At 42.3% G+C, this 15,621-nt stretch overlaps 1 protein-coding gene across 2 annotated transcripts in view; it reads left to right on the forward strand.

Annotated features, from left to right (window-relative positions):
• The window catches only part of LOC120560289 (protein FAM214B), a 48,429-nt gene that overhangs the window by 31,494 nt on the left and 1,314 nt on the right, over positions 1-15,621 (forward strand). The window contains exons 1-10 of one of the 2 annotated variants that reach the window (XM_039802609.1): positions 1,781-2,456; positions 3,155-3,289; positions 7,131-7,317; positions 7,671-7,874; positions 8,753-10,075; positions 11,987-12,045; positions 12,398-12,497; positions 13,675-13,833; positions 14,746-14,814; positions 15,118-15,323. In XM_039802609.1, the coding sequence (XP_039658543.1) occupies positions 8,921-10,075; positions 11,987-12,045; positions 12,398-12,497; positions 13,675-13,833; positions 14,746-14,814; positions 15,118-15,323 (1,748 nt within the window). In that variant the 5' untranslated portion in view covers positions 1,781-2,456; positions 3,155-3,289; positions 7,131-7,317; positions 7,671-7,874; positions 8,753-8,920. Of the gene's footprint in view, positions 1-1,780; positions 2,457-3,154; positions 3,290-7,130; positions 7,318-7,670; positions 7,875-8,752; positions 10,076-11,986; positions 12,046-12,397; positions 12,498-13,674; positions 13,834-14,745; positions 14,815-15,117; positions 15,324-15,621 lie in introns of those variants that run through there. The other variant, XM_039802608.1, reaches the window with a different exon arrangement.

Genomic DNA, 15,621 nt, shown 5'->3' on the forward strand with positions numbered 1-15,621 from the left:
CTTATAATAAAAAATAAAAGAAAATAAAGTGCTTGAAACAGGATTAATATCCTGTGTCGGTATAGCCGATGCTATGCACCAGTCAAGGAAAGGGTTAACAGAAACGTAGTTTTGGCCAGTCGGAGGCTATGGTGCCAGACTCCCGCCTTTGGCTGAGTCTCGCTCTATCTAACCTGTCAGAGGGAGAGCAGAAGTGCGGTTGTGAAGTTTAACGTTGGTAGTCCCCAGAAAAAGAGAGAAAAAGTTGGTAATTTCATGATCACAGATTAGAACCCAAATTGAAACTTAAGCCACTTAAATTGCTGAACGTCAGAACATTGTGTAAAATTGGTCGTTTACTGTGACTTATAAAGTGTCAGTTTTAGTTCCATCATAGTGTTAATAGTGTCAAAAAACATTAGCTGACGTTGTTTAGTAGCTAGCTCAGAGATTATCGGCTAATGAATTGACTGATTTACCAGGGGGTATCCGTGTCACATTCTCATTAGGGGCTGAGCCCCCCATAAAGGTCTGATCCTAGAATCGCCCCTGCGACAACCTATATACTTAGAGCCTTGTTTGGGTTTGGAAAATCTCCACAAAACTACACACATGTCCCCTTCATCCTTCTGTATGACCGAGATAACATTGCAAAGCAGCAGCAACTGGTTCTGTAAACAGACTCAGGGTGTCACAGATGGAAACTGAGTAGGAGATAGATGTATATGAGGAGTCAGAGAAAAACAGTGACATTGTGACTGAAACAAAAAAGACAGAAAGCTACCGATAGGATTGTCTCTCATGTCTTGACCAGCAGACATCTGATAACCCTGGTTCCCTAAATAAGGACAAATGCAAGCCATAACTTGGTAGGTGTGTGTTTATGTCTGTAAGAAGAGGGCCGGGTGAAGTTGTATGCTAAATTTTTTTTTTTTTTTTTGACAGCTTCAAGTTTGTTTTGTGCACAGTGTTTTAAGTTGTGTACGTAATCTTCACCCACAATGTATGAGTTTGAGGTGAGAGCGGGCACACGCACTGTGTACTTGAACCACATCACTGTTTGAAATAGTTCATGCCTAGTCAACATGCTGTTCTTTATTAGCTCACAGTTGGCAAAAGACACACACATGCGCGCACACAGCTAAGGGCTGCTCCTGGTACTCAGCTGATAAACTTTTTCACATGCACTTAATTTTCTATCTGTAGTCTAGCAGTAGATTAGCTTTCAGCTTTTGTGCTTGTGTCGGCGCTGTGTAGCATACGTTTCATGCTACACACAGAGTGCTTTTGTATGTGAGTGTGTGGGTGAGTGAATAAGACAAAAGGGGAGGATGAATTGCATAGCTGTTTGCTTTATTAACTATGTTTTCAACCTACACAGACACAAACACATGATGGGAATATATAATACAAGTTAAACACTGTACACAAAACATACTTGAAGCTGTCAAACACACACACACACACACACACACACACACACACACACACACACACACACACACACACACACACACACACACACACACACACACACACCGTTTGAGGAAAGTGCTCTTTGGTCTGTTCTCTACTTCTGCAGAACAGGCCAAGCAGGAGCAGGTGGGCGTGGTTTTGCTTCCCCACGCCTCCTCTCCCCTTTCTCACCCCTCCCCCAGCCAATCAGGACCTCAGTCACTACAGCTGACCCCCCCCCCCTTTTCTCTAGCCAATAAACTGTCAGCGTTACCCTCCCCCCTCCCCCTTTCTTTCCCCTGTATGCCTTCACTGCTGAGTGAGCAAAGCATGCTTGGCTCTATCAGCTGAGAGGAAACGACAGAAAGAAAACAGAGAGAGAGAGAGAGGGTGGGATAGCGAAAAAATGGTTGAAAGGAGGGGCTTGTGAGTAGATAGAGGAAGAGAGGAGAGGGTGAGGAAGAGGAGAAATGGGAGGAGAGGAAAGGGGGAACGCTAGCATGTGAAGTGGCTTTTGTATTCAAGTTATTTTGGAGGGGCGCAAATGAGAGAGGACGAGAGTGCAGGGGGGGAGCTTGAGAGAGAAAAGAAGAGTGGGAAAGAGTGCGATGGGTGAGGGGTGAGAGTTGTCGATGGGTTTTCGATTTGTGTGTGTGACTGAGGGTGGAGGGAGGTAGACAGGAAGAAAACAAAATACAGAGAGAGAAAGAGAGCGAGAGAGAGACAGAGAAAGAGAAAGAGAGAGCTAGTGCAGGCTATCATACCTCACAAAACAAGCAGAATAAGCAAAACAACTTGACTTATCTCTGCCTTTCTCAACATCACCTATTCAGGAGGAAAAAAAGAGAAGATCCAACAAACCGGAGAGTCGAGGGAGAGCAGCCTGAACCAGAGGAAATAGAAACACAGAGGAGGACAGAAAGAAAAGGCAGCAGAGTTACCCATCCAGCCACCAAACTCACAGAGGAAGGAAGGAGAGAGACAGAGAGTGAGACAGCGAGATAAACCCCATCATTCAGAGGGTGAGTGTCACAGGTTCTCCTGCTGTCAAGCCAAGTGTAATAATGTTGCTCCTGTCATATTGTCAGCTGGGTTTGGGTGACTCAACGTCTCCTAAAATGGCCACATGAAAGGCAGGCAGAAATACAGACTGAGGGAGGAAGGGAGGGAGGGAGGCAGAGACAGAAAGGGACCCCGTGTCAAACAGCATTCTCAGCAACTATGTCACTGAGCCAGCTTAGTTTAGACTGTCCTGACTACCCCGCCTGAGTACTCTATGTCTGTTTGGTGTAACACTGTCTCAGTTTCAGTTAACTCAACCTACCTCCTGTCACTTTCTGTTCTTTGTTGCTTCCTGTCTTCTGTTTTGCCTGACACACACACACACTCACACTATACACACACACACTCTCTCTCTCTCTCTCTCTCTCTCTCTCTCTCTCTCTCTCTCTCTCTCTCTCTCTCTCTCTCTCTCTCTCTCTCTCTCTCTCTCTCTCTCGATGGCTCCTGTAATCTAATCAACAGGTGACTGTTTGCAGGAAACTTTTTTGTGTTAGAGAATGTGCACATAAGTGTGTGTGTCTTCATGTTTATCAGCCTCCAGGCACAGCACATGCCTGGGAGTAGCTCTCGGGCGGGGTTCTGCTCAAAGTTGATGAGACAATCGGGGCATTTGGGAGGGTGCTAACTTCATGCTGACGCTATCACACCTCTGTTATAGGCTGGGTGTGAAGAGTGCACTGAGGACACAAGGAGGGCAGAGTGCAGCTAGCAGCTAGAGACTGCCTGTCCAGACTACAACGTAAACCCAAACTTTAACTGGGTACTCGCAGTAATGTGGACGCAACAAAAAAAGGTATTAGTGTGGATATAGCCTAGTCTATAACAGGGTGGATAATTAACTACATCCAAAAGCCAAATTGCCCCCTTCTTGCTTGTTAGGGGGTAGTTTGGCAAAAAAAATGAATTAACTTTGCATGCTTTTTGTGGGTGATGGGTGATTTTGTCATAAGCTAATACAGTTGCAATCCACATCTATTAAGAAATACATTTACAGAATGTTGCCCTTCTTAATGTGTTTAGGATGAAATAAAATAAACGCAAGCACAGACGAAAAACGCGTTGGTGCACATTGTCTCTGTAAGAAATAAAAGAAACCATGAAAATGTTAGTGTCCACGGCATATTACCCAGTAGTGAGCAATTATCCAGCCCGGGCAATTAGAAACTTTTTTTTACTATCATTCCCTGAAGGGGAGGAAAAACATATGTTGAGAATGGGTGAATTCGGCTTTTGAATGTTGTGGCTTTACATTACTACATACCTGTATAACGTAACTCGTGCGTGCATGCGTGCGGCATCTGGGTGTTGTAAAGAAGGTGCAAATGGCCAAAAAAGGGCCAAATGTCAGGGTATTTTCTGTTTTGCAGATGTTTAAGCTTTAGATACTGATGTTCCATACCACTCCAATAATTGATTAGGGGCTCATTCTAATTCTCTTAATTGGCTGTTCCGTGGAACTTACCCAGTGTGAGCAAATAATTTGCCATATGTAGATTAGCACCTTGTTTGCCTTTGTGTTAACCTTTTACCACTAGCTCGCTCATGAAATTAAACATAGCTGGTCCTCCTGATGTGCTACAAGTCATCTAACATGTTGGCCTTTGACAAAGGCATTGAACCCTTTTGAGCTCAGTCCCTACACATAACTGTGAGTAAGTGGGCATTTACACAGCCTGTGTTGGGTGTCAGATGGTGTGGCAAAAATGCAGGTCTTTCCATTCATTGTGAATGAAGCTGCCTTTTAAGTGCGGTACGAAACGTCGAGATCTATAAACATTCTGACGGAAAACAGTAGTTGTGAAATATAAAGTCTACTTGTGCTAGATTGGGAACACAACAGGACGTCACACAAATGGGTCGTTTCATTGACACTGCCCCCGGCGCACAACCCTGCGGAAAATCGCTGTTTCCCTGTCTGAACGCAGCCTTAGAGCGCTAGTGTTCCTGGATGCCATTGCTTCAGTTGGGATGCCCTTGTGAACTTGTTGAATCATAAATAACATCTAATAGTCAGATCAGGTTTTAGACTGCAAACAAAATTTCCTAAATAATTATATTAGTACATAATCGCTGGAGTTGTATTTTCTGCTGTGGATACAGGTAGTTAATAAATGCATATTGTTGTCCTTAGCTTACTTCTTTTGGAAAATAATTTACCATTTCAATGTTTTTATAAGCATGACTCAGTCTATTATCATTTTGATCCCGATCTAGATCTATGCCCAAGCAAATGGTACCTCTTTTAAATGCATTTAGTCTTGGTCACAAGTGACATGTAGTGACAGCTAAATGACATGTAATGTAATGGTCCCATTCACCACTTTACTGAATCTTCATATCATTGGGTTTCTGTGCCCAAGTAGCCTCTGTTATTGTTTTTCACCCTTTTCCTTATTTGTCTTTTCACCCACACACATTTTATTTCCTAGTCCTTTGTGCATGCAAATAAAACACACCTAAAGTGTGACTGAGTATAACAGGACTAGCTTGAGTTGATTAATTAGTTATTTGTTTGGGTTTCTTCCCAACCAAAAACATTGTTGAGCCTTTTAATTTAATCAATCACATAGGCTACATTCCGTTGTGTAGCCCTGCTGTCTTTGCTGATATTTTGCTATTAGTCCACTGGATTTTTAAGAAATTATATTTTAAGTTTCTTTTAACTGAAAAGGCTCACTGATATGCCATTTGGCACATCTTAATTTTTAGGCTGTGTGCTAACACATCTCAGATCTGCTAGTTTATGTACTATAACATGAACACTCTATGGGAGCATTGTCTAAAGGGGCAGGTGCGGTATGTTCAGCAATGCAGTAATAGAGCTTTTAAGTTCTCAAGTCTGAGCTGGCACACATGGCCAGCAACTTGAAACGTTTTTATTAGGGTGAAGCCAGAGTTTCCCCACCTCGTCTGTTGGCTCCTGGATCAAGCCTGAAAAGGGTTGGGTAGCCTATGCCAGCCTCCTGTTCAGTAAGTTCAAAACAAGGTCAGAAATCAAGTGGGAACTAGCACAGAGCCTTTGGGTACTCCCAGTGAGCTATGACATAGGCAATGACTATAAATACTCATTGCTGACTCCTCTCCTATTCTTTCCCATCCCCCATTCCGTGTCCGCCCCTGGGTGCTCACTGTGAAGACTCCACCTGTCTTCTTTGTTGTTTGGTCTATAAAAAAGGTGAAAAATGTCAATCCGTGTTTCCCAAAGCTAATGACCTTCTCAAATGTCTTGTTTTGTTCACAACTCAAAGATATTCAGTTTCCTGTCACAGAGGAGTGAAGAAACCAGAAAATATTGCCATTTAAGAAGCTGGAATCAGAGACTCTAACCAATTAATTGATTATCAATTCAATGAATCGATAGTTCAACTATCGATTAATTGATTAATAATAATCTTTGCTACTCTTATTTATCTTTTGTTAATTGACTCTGCCTGTTAACCGGGGCAGTTCTGGTTTGGCCCAAAATTATATATATATAATATATATACATAATTGTATAGCAATTTGGGGATTTTATTCAACATCCCTTACAGTTTCACCAGTGGATACATTTCAGGTGTGTTTCAATCAAGTGAAAAATACCTATGAACAACTCTCTGATCTTTAGGCCCATGTCATCACTTCTATGTACAAAATGGATCACATCAAGGTGATTCAAAAGCAAAAGTGAAGTAACTGAACAGAACTGTATTTCTCTTCTTTACTGATTTAAATGGGTGCCAGCATGGTGTTAGTCAGATTAGCATTCTTGGCTACTTTCAAAACTCCTCCAACTCTTACATTTCAAGCTTTGGATGAAATGTGTAAGCACGTCAATCAAATGTTTTTTTCCTGCTTTCGGCGAACCGAACATAAACCTTTATCACAGTGTGTTGAAATTTCTGGCTGGCTGTACATACCTCATGGATCACAGCCATTTTGAGAGACATTTTCTTGGAGGAGCATCTTTGCCGAACTCCCCCTGCCCCCCAGCACCCCCCTCTGTAGCTCTGCTTCTCTTTCTTTGTGGCAAAACACAAAGGAGCCGTTATCCTTGGGCTACTGGTTGGTATGACAACAGCTCACTGTGCCCCCCCACCTTCACATTCCCAAGTTCTGGTCCAAGTGGGTCAGGAAACACCCGATTCTTTTGGCCTTGGTCCACTTAAGTGCCAATAAATTAGAACTGGAAATATTAACTCTCTGCTCCACGATGGGCTCCTCCAGGGTTGATTCTCAACCTAAACTAGATTTTGTACTCAAAATGAGAGAAATATTTCTCCTTATTTTGACTTGTTAAGTACTTCATATATAAATGGACTGATTATTTGATTGATTTGTATGTTGTGTTTTTCTTCATAAGTTCAGTAACGGGCTTAAATATTGATTTCCGAACTTGCTGTGTTTGCACAGTAAGTGTGCGTTCGTCTACAGTAAATGTCTGTTTAGTGGTGTGTGTGTGTGTGTGTGTGTGTGTGTGTGTGTTTCTGTGGCTCTCTTTGGTGTAATTCTGAATATGTGCATCATTATATCGGTCATAATCTGTGTGTGTGTGTGTTTTCAGGAAGAATTGTCTGTTCCACTGTTACTGGTAAAGTAAAAGCAACTGGATGACCACTTATTTAATTAGTTTCTATGTATTTCTTTCTCTTCAGGGATTCTGGGTGGAATGACCCAGTCATGATGTCACAGCCGTGCAACACCACACGCCCAGGTGACCAAGGAGGGCGTGTCCGGCTATCAGCCAATCCCAGAGGGAGTACCAATAGTATTATTTCCGATTCCAGTTCAGAGACATTTCCTCTCAAGAGCCTCCTGCATCACTGACACTCTGCCACTCTGGTAAGTTTTAGCCTTCAGGATGAGGATTTTAACTAAGGCACTTATCGCAGACCATTTTATATTAAATGTCTTTCTTTCTACAAACAGACACAATGTAATTGATGTATACTGACCTACTGGTGCCTGACCAAGTTGCTTGTAATTTCTAATGGTTAAAAGAAATCAGAACTTGTTTTATTCTTGGAAAAGTGTTAGACAAGCATGCAGTCAAAAGAGGAATATCTTCAGCTTTCTTGCAATGTTACACATAAACACACTGCAGTAACATCAAATCATGAACTATAGTACCTATCATGGTCTTAGTTGAATGTATTTTAATGTTTAACCAACAAACCTTTTTTATTTCTCCTCAGGTCGTATCTTCTGTGTCCACTCCTGCGCCTCTGGAGTCCTTACTGTTTCATGATTACCAATCTTGGGATGTTGGCGTCGCTTTGTGACAGCTGCCATGGAGATAAACGGATTCCTTTAGTAGACCATTTTAGACACAACCTCCAGATGTTGTGCCAGATGCAAGTTGTCCACACGGGCAGAATTGGACAAGGACAGGCACACAGGTGAGATGCTGATTTTGTGCATTGTCTTCAATATAATAATCAATTTGGCAGGAGAGAAATTAGGCTTATGCCTTGCCTAAATTGCATTTATATAGCCGCCCGTTAATGCAATTAAAGGGCCGTATTTTCATACGGTTTTAAAGCTGAAACGTCCTGACTAGTGTTTAGATTTTATGTTCAATCAAACTATATCTGTAAATATAAGTACCTGACTTCCCTTTGCTTTTGTGGCAAGAATATTTTCTCAGGGTAGAAAAGGTTTAACACCATGACATAGTGAAATCATTGCATCATAGTCATTTCATTTTAAGTGTTAAGGCAGTGTGTCATAACCAAGAATCAGAGGCATAACATTCCTTTGCAGACACAATAAAGAAAGTAGCAAAAAGGGATTTAGCCTCCCAGCTTTAACTATTTTTTTCTTAAAGCTGGTATCTTTATTTATTATATAGTCCTGCATTTTTTGTTGAGTGTTTGGCAATACATGGCTGAAATGAATGTCATTATTTAGCATGTACCAGACCTGAGGGGTGTTTATAATGTATATTGCTTGATGCGATTTATGCTGTTTGTCTATGGCATTCAGTCAGTACTTATGTGGAGAACCGTGAAAGACAGGATAACCTGCATACCATATGTGATGTGTTCATTCAATTGAAATATGTTGCAAAATGTGCAGTGTGTAATGCAACAAACATATTTTTAGAACCTAAAGACAGATCCTAAATTAAACTTATCGTTAAGCATTCTCACATCATTGTTGACAGCTTAGAAAGGCTTGTGCCTTCTTGTCCTTTTATGTTTTCCATTACTCATACAGTCTGCTTTTATTGTTGAAATTTCTCCTAAACAGTAATGCTGTATTTTGTTCCTCTCAGGTGCTGTGCGGCTCAGCTTCCTAATTCTCACTGTTTGACAACATCACAGCAGGAAGTATAAGACTTCCTTTTCCTGTGGAACATTTGACTCTGCGTCCTGGCACTTGTGAGGACCTACTTGACCCTGTTGCAAATTAGTCAAGACTCTTATCCTCCAACATAGAAACCATGCGTCACATTCATGTGGAGTTAGCCCACAAAAAGGCTCCATTAGAGCTTGCAGCCCAGGAGGGGGACCTGCCTCCACCTGAAGCCCCAACACAGGGCCTTGACCCTGGTGTCAGATCGGGGACGCCCAGGCACTTCGGCCAGGAGCAGTTGCGGCTCCAAAAGGTCTACCAGCTCTCCATTTTCTCCCAGTTGGGGGGATTTTCTACCTCCACAGAATCCCACACTGATGCCCAACAGAGGCCTGTCCGGTTGGGTGTGAAAAGGGGGCAAGATGAGCCCCAATTGACTCATAAGCGCCCCCACCTGGGCGACTCCACAGACCAGGAGGCGTTGGAGGGGGGGGTGCTGTGTGGGCCAGCCCCAGCTCAAGGTGTTGGGATGGGGTTAGCGATGGGCCCTAGTGGGCCTGGTTCTGTATACTCTTGCACACAGATGGAGCACAGAGAATCTGAGGGGGGACTGTCACCCAGGTCTCCACCCCTCTCCCCAAGCCACAACCCTTCACGACGCCCAACTCAGCACAATCATGACAGGCCCATTCCTGATGTATTTTCTCCACTCTCACCTAAATCACCCCCAATGTGTGACCAACATAGCTCATCCAGGACTGAGCCACCTAACGGGGGCCACACACCCACCTACTCACTAGGTAGCCCTGCAAATGAGAGCTGTAGTAATGGCTCATCTGGAGGCCAGCCCAGCCCCCACTTATATGAAATGTCCACATATGAGACTCCCAACCCCGCCAGTCCCACCAGCCCTCCAGGCCCTTTCTCCCCACCACACCACACAGAGCTGCAGGAGCCAGGGGAGGCCACTGAATGGGAAGTTGGACTTGAATCCTCCCCACCTGAGCGAAGTGCCACCCAGACTGCCTCCTCATCCTCAAATGGCCTGGCTTCCTGGGAGAAAACACCCAGCAGTAATGGCCACCGTCTATCCTCTGGAGGCCATTGGCCGGCCAAAAAGAGGCTGCTGCCCCCGAGCGACACAGGCGAGTCATGTTCAGAAGATGAGGGACCCTCCACATCCAAGAGAAGCAGGCTGTCACTGCTGGCTCCAGGACTTGGCCCGTCCTCATGTCGCAGCACTGATGCTAAAGCTGCCCCTTACTGGAACCACCTGCTTCCTTCTGCACGGGACCGGCCTAAGGTCAGCACACTCACATATTTTGTTTTCGGAAATGTTCTTTAAGTTACCAAAACAAGTGCATCAGTTCCGGCAACTGTACTAGCTAATAGCTAACGTCAGCTGTTATGCAACTCTGCTGTAATTACAAGACAGTAACACCCGAGATAGCTACTCCACAAGTTACCTTGGCACACGATGTACAGTGGCACACTGATGAGTCGCAGCCAGACAGAATTTAACCTTGCTCAGTATTTTGGTGACAGAAATGCAGTTGGCTGCTCTAAACAAGTGTTCCCTAGTAGCGAAGTTTAACTGCAAGAGTTTGAAATTTATAGGTGTAACAAAATATCAATAATCCTGATATTATTCATATCATAAAGTACTTGAAGAAAGCAACTTAGAGTTGAGACTTTTCTTTTTTTTTTTTCATGACCAGATGATACAGTTTTCCAACCCTAATTAAGTACCCCGAGAAAGAAGCTCTAGGTGATTTTATTGCAGAATACATTAGAAAACAGAATGTGCACATTTGAATGCAAAAACTAGGCTTTTAGACCAAAAAAAGCATATGCAGAGGTTTCTAAAACCTTGAATACAGAATAAGGAATAGCCGTTCAAAGTCAGTGGTTGATGGAAAGACATCTGTGAGCCTTGGCAGTCCTGGAAATAAGGCTGAGGCATAAATATAGAGAAACTAAAAGAACGAGTAAATGTGAAAGAATTAAGTGATGGCCAGCTAATTTTCGCACCACACTGGAACAGGCTGAGTAGCTCCAGAATAAAGCCCATTGAGGGGAGCGTCCATTGTTCCCAGACATGAGTGTGCTGTGTCCCTCATACACACACATAAACACAAACACACGTACATACATCCCGCTTAAAAAATGGTTCTGGAAGTGAATTGGCCACTTTTGAACATTGGGAGGCCAGAAAGACCTGTGTGTGTGTGTGTGTGTGTGTGTGTGTGTGTGTGTGTGTGTGTGTGTGTGTGTGTGTGTGTGTGTGTGTGTGTGTGTGTGTGTGTGTGTGTGTGTGTGTGTGTGTGTGTGTGTGTGTGTGTGTGTGTGTGTGTGTGTGTGTGTGTGTGTGTGTGTGTGTGTGTGTGTGTGTGTGTGTGTGTGTGTGTGTGTGTGTGTGTGTGTGTGTGCGAAATGATGACAATAGGGTTCACTGGTTAGGTTTCATACAGTGGTGGGCTCATTGTGACTAGAAGTGTTTAGAGTGTGTGAGGGAAGCACAGGGAGAAACAGAAAGACTCAAGGACACAAATTAGGGACCAAGGGGACAGTAAAAGAAAGGGTTAAAGAAAAGGAGCCAGGCTAAACCGTAACAGGTGATATTTCAGTAAATAACGGTTAGATAAAGATATTTAAGAGACACAGAAAGGGGAGACGAGGATATTTCAAAATGCCGTCTGTGGTTTTGATCGAGTGTGACGATGAGACAACAAGCTGACAAAGAGCTCCAAGCTCTGTAGAGAGCCAGTGTAACCAAGTGTTAGCTAATACCAATAGGCTAACCATGAGTAAAAGGTGTTCTGTGAGCAAATGGCTAACAGGTAGCATAGGTTTGGCTAGTGACGAGTCATCTGAGAGTTGGGTGGCCTTTACGATGAACAGCAGCCTGGAAATGGGAAATGTGTATGCGTGTGAAGCAACATCCAAAAGTCAGTGCTCCGTAAGTAAGAGGACACCTGAAATACACAATTACACATATACAGTAAATTACTCTAACAGAACACGGAAATGCTAACACGCGGCCATTTAATTTTGTTTGAGTATCTTTATTTCTTCTATGTGTATTGAGAATTGTAGTTTTTTTAGCATTTCAAGCAAATTTCTCATTTGTGAATAGCTATTCGCTGACATAAATCAGGACATTTATAGCAAATGACAAGTCATAATTTCCTTTTTTCCCCCTCTCTTTGTTCAGACCACCACAGACTGCACAAGATCAGGGAGACGGCTAAAAAGTGGGCTGCGGCTGAAAAGGTGAGTGCTCCATCATATTTCCGACAAAGTTATATAATTGTATTATAAATATCAATATGAAAAAGACTAGGGCTTCTAAAAGGGATTAAGAGAACACTATTTAAACGTCAGCAGGTGCATGGGGTTGGAGTTTAAGAACATGCACACATGTTTATGGATGAGATGCATCCATACGTATCAAGTCAACATCTATAAAGAAGGTGGAAGTTTTGAGTGCGAGTTAAAGTTTTTTTTTTTTTTTCTAGGCTTGAATACTCAGACACACTCGGAGGCATGTCACATGTTGGTTAAGACAAAATTAGTGTAATCTTAACCACTAACCACCGGTCTTTGTGTTTGTGGTCACATTCAGTCGGCAGCTGCGCAGCGGCAGACACACGGACACCAGCCGCTCCACACGTTCCAGTTGGCCCTCATCTTCCATCAGCAGATCTCTACTTGGCAACTTTGAGGTACAGATTTTAAACATTTTAGTAACTTCAGGAAACACAAGTAACTGCAGGTCAAATATGGCGCTGGTGTCCATGGTTTAGAGGTGTTCCTAATTTCTTGTCCTTCCCCATTTACATACATGTGGGGAAGGAATATAAGAAAGACCTTTCAATATAATGCTTTATTACGCGGCTTCGCATCGGGGTCCTGATCACCCTGTTTGGGTTGTGTATTCGCTATAACGACCGCCTCGCTCTACACTATCCCTTACGTACAGCACCACCACCAACCATGATCTCAATGCTAAAACGTATTTGAATTCTATGACCGTGTCAACAAAAGCACTTCTAAGTCTTGATTCAGTCTAGTTATTGGGACATTAATGAAATGCATAGACATTGTGACTGCCCTGATGCACTGGGCATGTTTGAGTTTAAGTTTATTTATTTGCAAATTTACAAATTACATTAAAATGATAATGGAAGGTGATTTGCAGGGAGAGGGCAAAAAGCACAAAACAGAATTTATTCACTACCTTTGGAAAAAAATCAATTATAAAACACGTTCAATTATTTATTAAACATTGTATTTAAAAAGGTCTTTATGGATGGAATTTCAACAATTTTCATAATACATTGCAAAATATTCTTCTGACTATGCCCTGAATATCAGTGAAAAGAACACAATTGTTTGAGATCTTTGCAGTGCTGAAATCTTATTTTGGGGGTCCTCCTCTGTGTGTAAACAGGCCTAGAGTAGCTGTTTTTCGAATGGTTGCAGAGCCTCGCCTGGGATTATAAGAACTAACCGTAAATGCAGAAAATAAGTTGGTGCCAAAATTACATAGTTAAGATATCTATGATATTTTCTTTACTCCTTAGCATAGCTTATTTTAAGACTGGATCATAATATATCAGCATTAATATAAGGTAAAACAGGTAACAATGTAATGCTAATAATGTTAGGTCACGATTTAATGCTTTCAAAATATCCTCCTCTTGGCTCACATTGTTGCATATTTTATCACTGTGTTGAACACTGCTTTGGTTTTAATTCAAATAAATACACGCAATGTGTATTTCTATGGGTTTTGTCAGATTCTGTGGCCTTACTTAACTCGGAGTGCAGCTGTAAATGCTTAAGCCCTAAATTACAAAAGACTATATATTTTTTTCTACTTTCTCTTGTGTGTTTCAGGAGTCCATACTGAAGGGACGATTCTCCCCGTCAGGCTGGATCGAAGGCTTCACGGCGGAGATCGGTGCCAGTGGCTCCTATTGCCCACAGCACGTCACCCTGCCGGTGCAGGTTACGTACTACGACATCTCAGAGCACAGCGCACCCTCACCCTTCCTGGTCAGTGTGTGTGTGTGTGTGTGTGTGTGTGTTTGTGTGTGTTTGTGTGTGTTTGTGATATTGTGTGTAGTAGTGTGCACGCTTAGTCAATCACAAACAATAGGCCAACACTGTTTATTGCAAAAGGCAGGTAGTGTCACTGAAAGAAAAACGATGCAAAATTAGAGATCAGAACAACTACCTAAAACAATAACTGATATAGAACTGGCTTCAACAAGGTTGATGTTGGCTTGCTTCTTTCGAACCAGATGTAAAAACAATATGTGGCGTGTTTTTCCTTTCCTGCATATATCGTGAAGCCTTTTGTCTGTCCACATCAGCACTGAATACTATATATATATATATTAATTACACATATAATCCTATAACATAAGATCAGCAAGTACAAAGCAAGGTAGGACCAGCATTAATATGTGAACAACTTGAGTCCTGCTCACAAGAAGTCTTAAACTGCGTCTGCTGTTACACTGGACCATTTAGAAACCAGTTGTTTTCACTTTCTTAGCTTTATTCCTCATGTTGATTGTGGTGAATGTGAGTCCTCTTTTGATTCAGTTCTTTGAACTGTTAATTGGCATTTAACATTATATGACTCCCTGTGTAGCCGCCTTTGTAACTACAATAACATGATGTAGTTATTTTAGATTTCTTTACGTGTGTTTAGCGGTTCTGATGAGGAATTGGTTTTACATGCATAACCTATACAGATGTGTTTAAGTGGATCAAACCAGAACATGAAATGACTATTGTAATACGGCTGTCATACTGCTGCTCCCTTTTAGCACATTTCTACTACATCCTGATCCTGATGTAGAAGTTCACAGCTATTCAAATGTACCCAAATGATGAGTTATTTTGCCTTTTACAGTGATTGAGGACATTTAATCAGTGGTGTGTCTCTCTCCCTCACAGGGGGTGATATCCCTCGAGCCTCTTGGAAAGAAAGGATACAGCATACCCAAAGCAGGGACCATTCAAGTGGTAAGTTTGTCTTTTCTTTCATCCTCGTCTCATTCTTTGCTCAGGAAAAGACCATGTTGCCTATGAATCTTTCAGAGATAGCCGACACAGACATATGCCACAATGTTTTAATATTGTGGCATGTTGGTCATGATACCAGCATGGAATTTGTTGGTGTCACGATATTCATGCTATAAGGGTGCTTGTCATTGCAAGGACGAAAACTAACCGCAGTAGTTTACTGGTGGTTTGAATAAAACAATTTCCTCCTGGTCGTACTTTTGCTGTTTGGAATGCTGACTTTGGTCTGACATCTGTTCTCAGACCTTATTTAATCCCAACAAAACTGTGGTGAAGATGTTTCTGGTGACCTACAACTTCGGCGACATGCCCGTTAATCACATGACCTTCCTGCGCCACCGTATCTTCCTGGTGCCTGTAGAGGAGGGGGTTGAGGGGAAAGGCGAGACGTCTCCAGAGGGCGGAGTGCTAGACAGGAAGAAGATTCTCTGTTACCTGATACATCTCAGGTATAACTGAGAGTTCAGCTGTCTGCATTCAATTTTTACATCTGTTGTTTTATTAACACTTCAATGATTAAATTCTGTTTTACTAGCATGTGGTGTGATATCTGGAAAAGTACCATAGGATAACAATAATAATTGAAATATCCCTAAAAAGAAACACAGGGGAACTATTCTAGATAACATTGTGTTGTTACACACTTAAGTGTGTACACGTAAGTACATCAATGTTTCATTGAATACTAGCAAACAATTTCTGTGTGCTCGCAGTAATTTTCCAGGTTAAATTTTTTCTAACACATTT

This window comes from Perca fluviatilis, chromosome 6 (genome assembly GCF_010015445.1).
Source record: "Perca fluviatilis chromosome 6, GENO_Pfluv_1.0, whole genome shotgun sequence".
Taxonomy (NCBI): domain Eukaryota; kingdom Metazoa; phylum Chordata; class Actinopteri; order Perciformes; family Percidae; genus Perca; species Perca fluviatilis.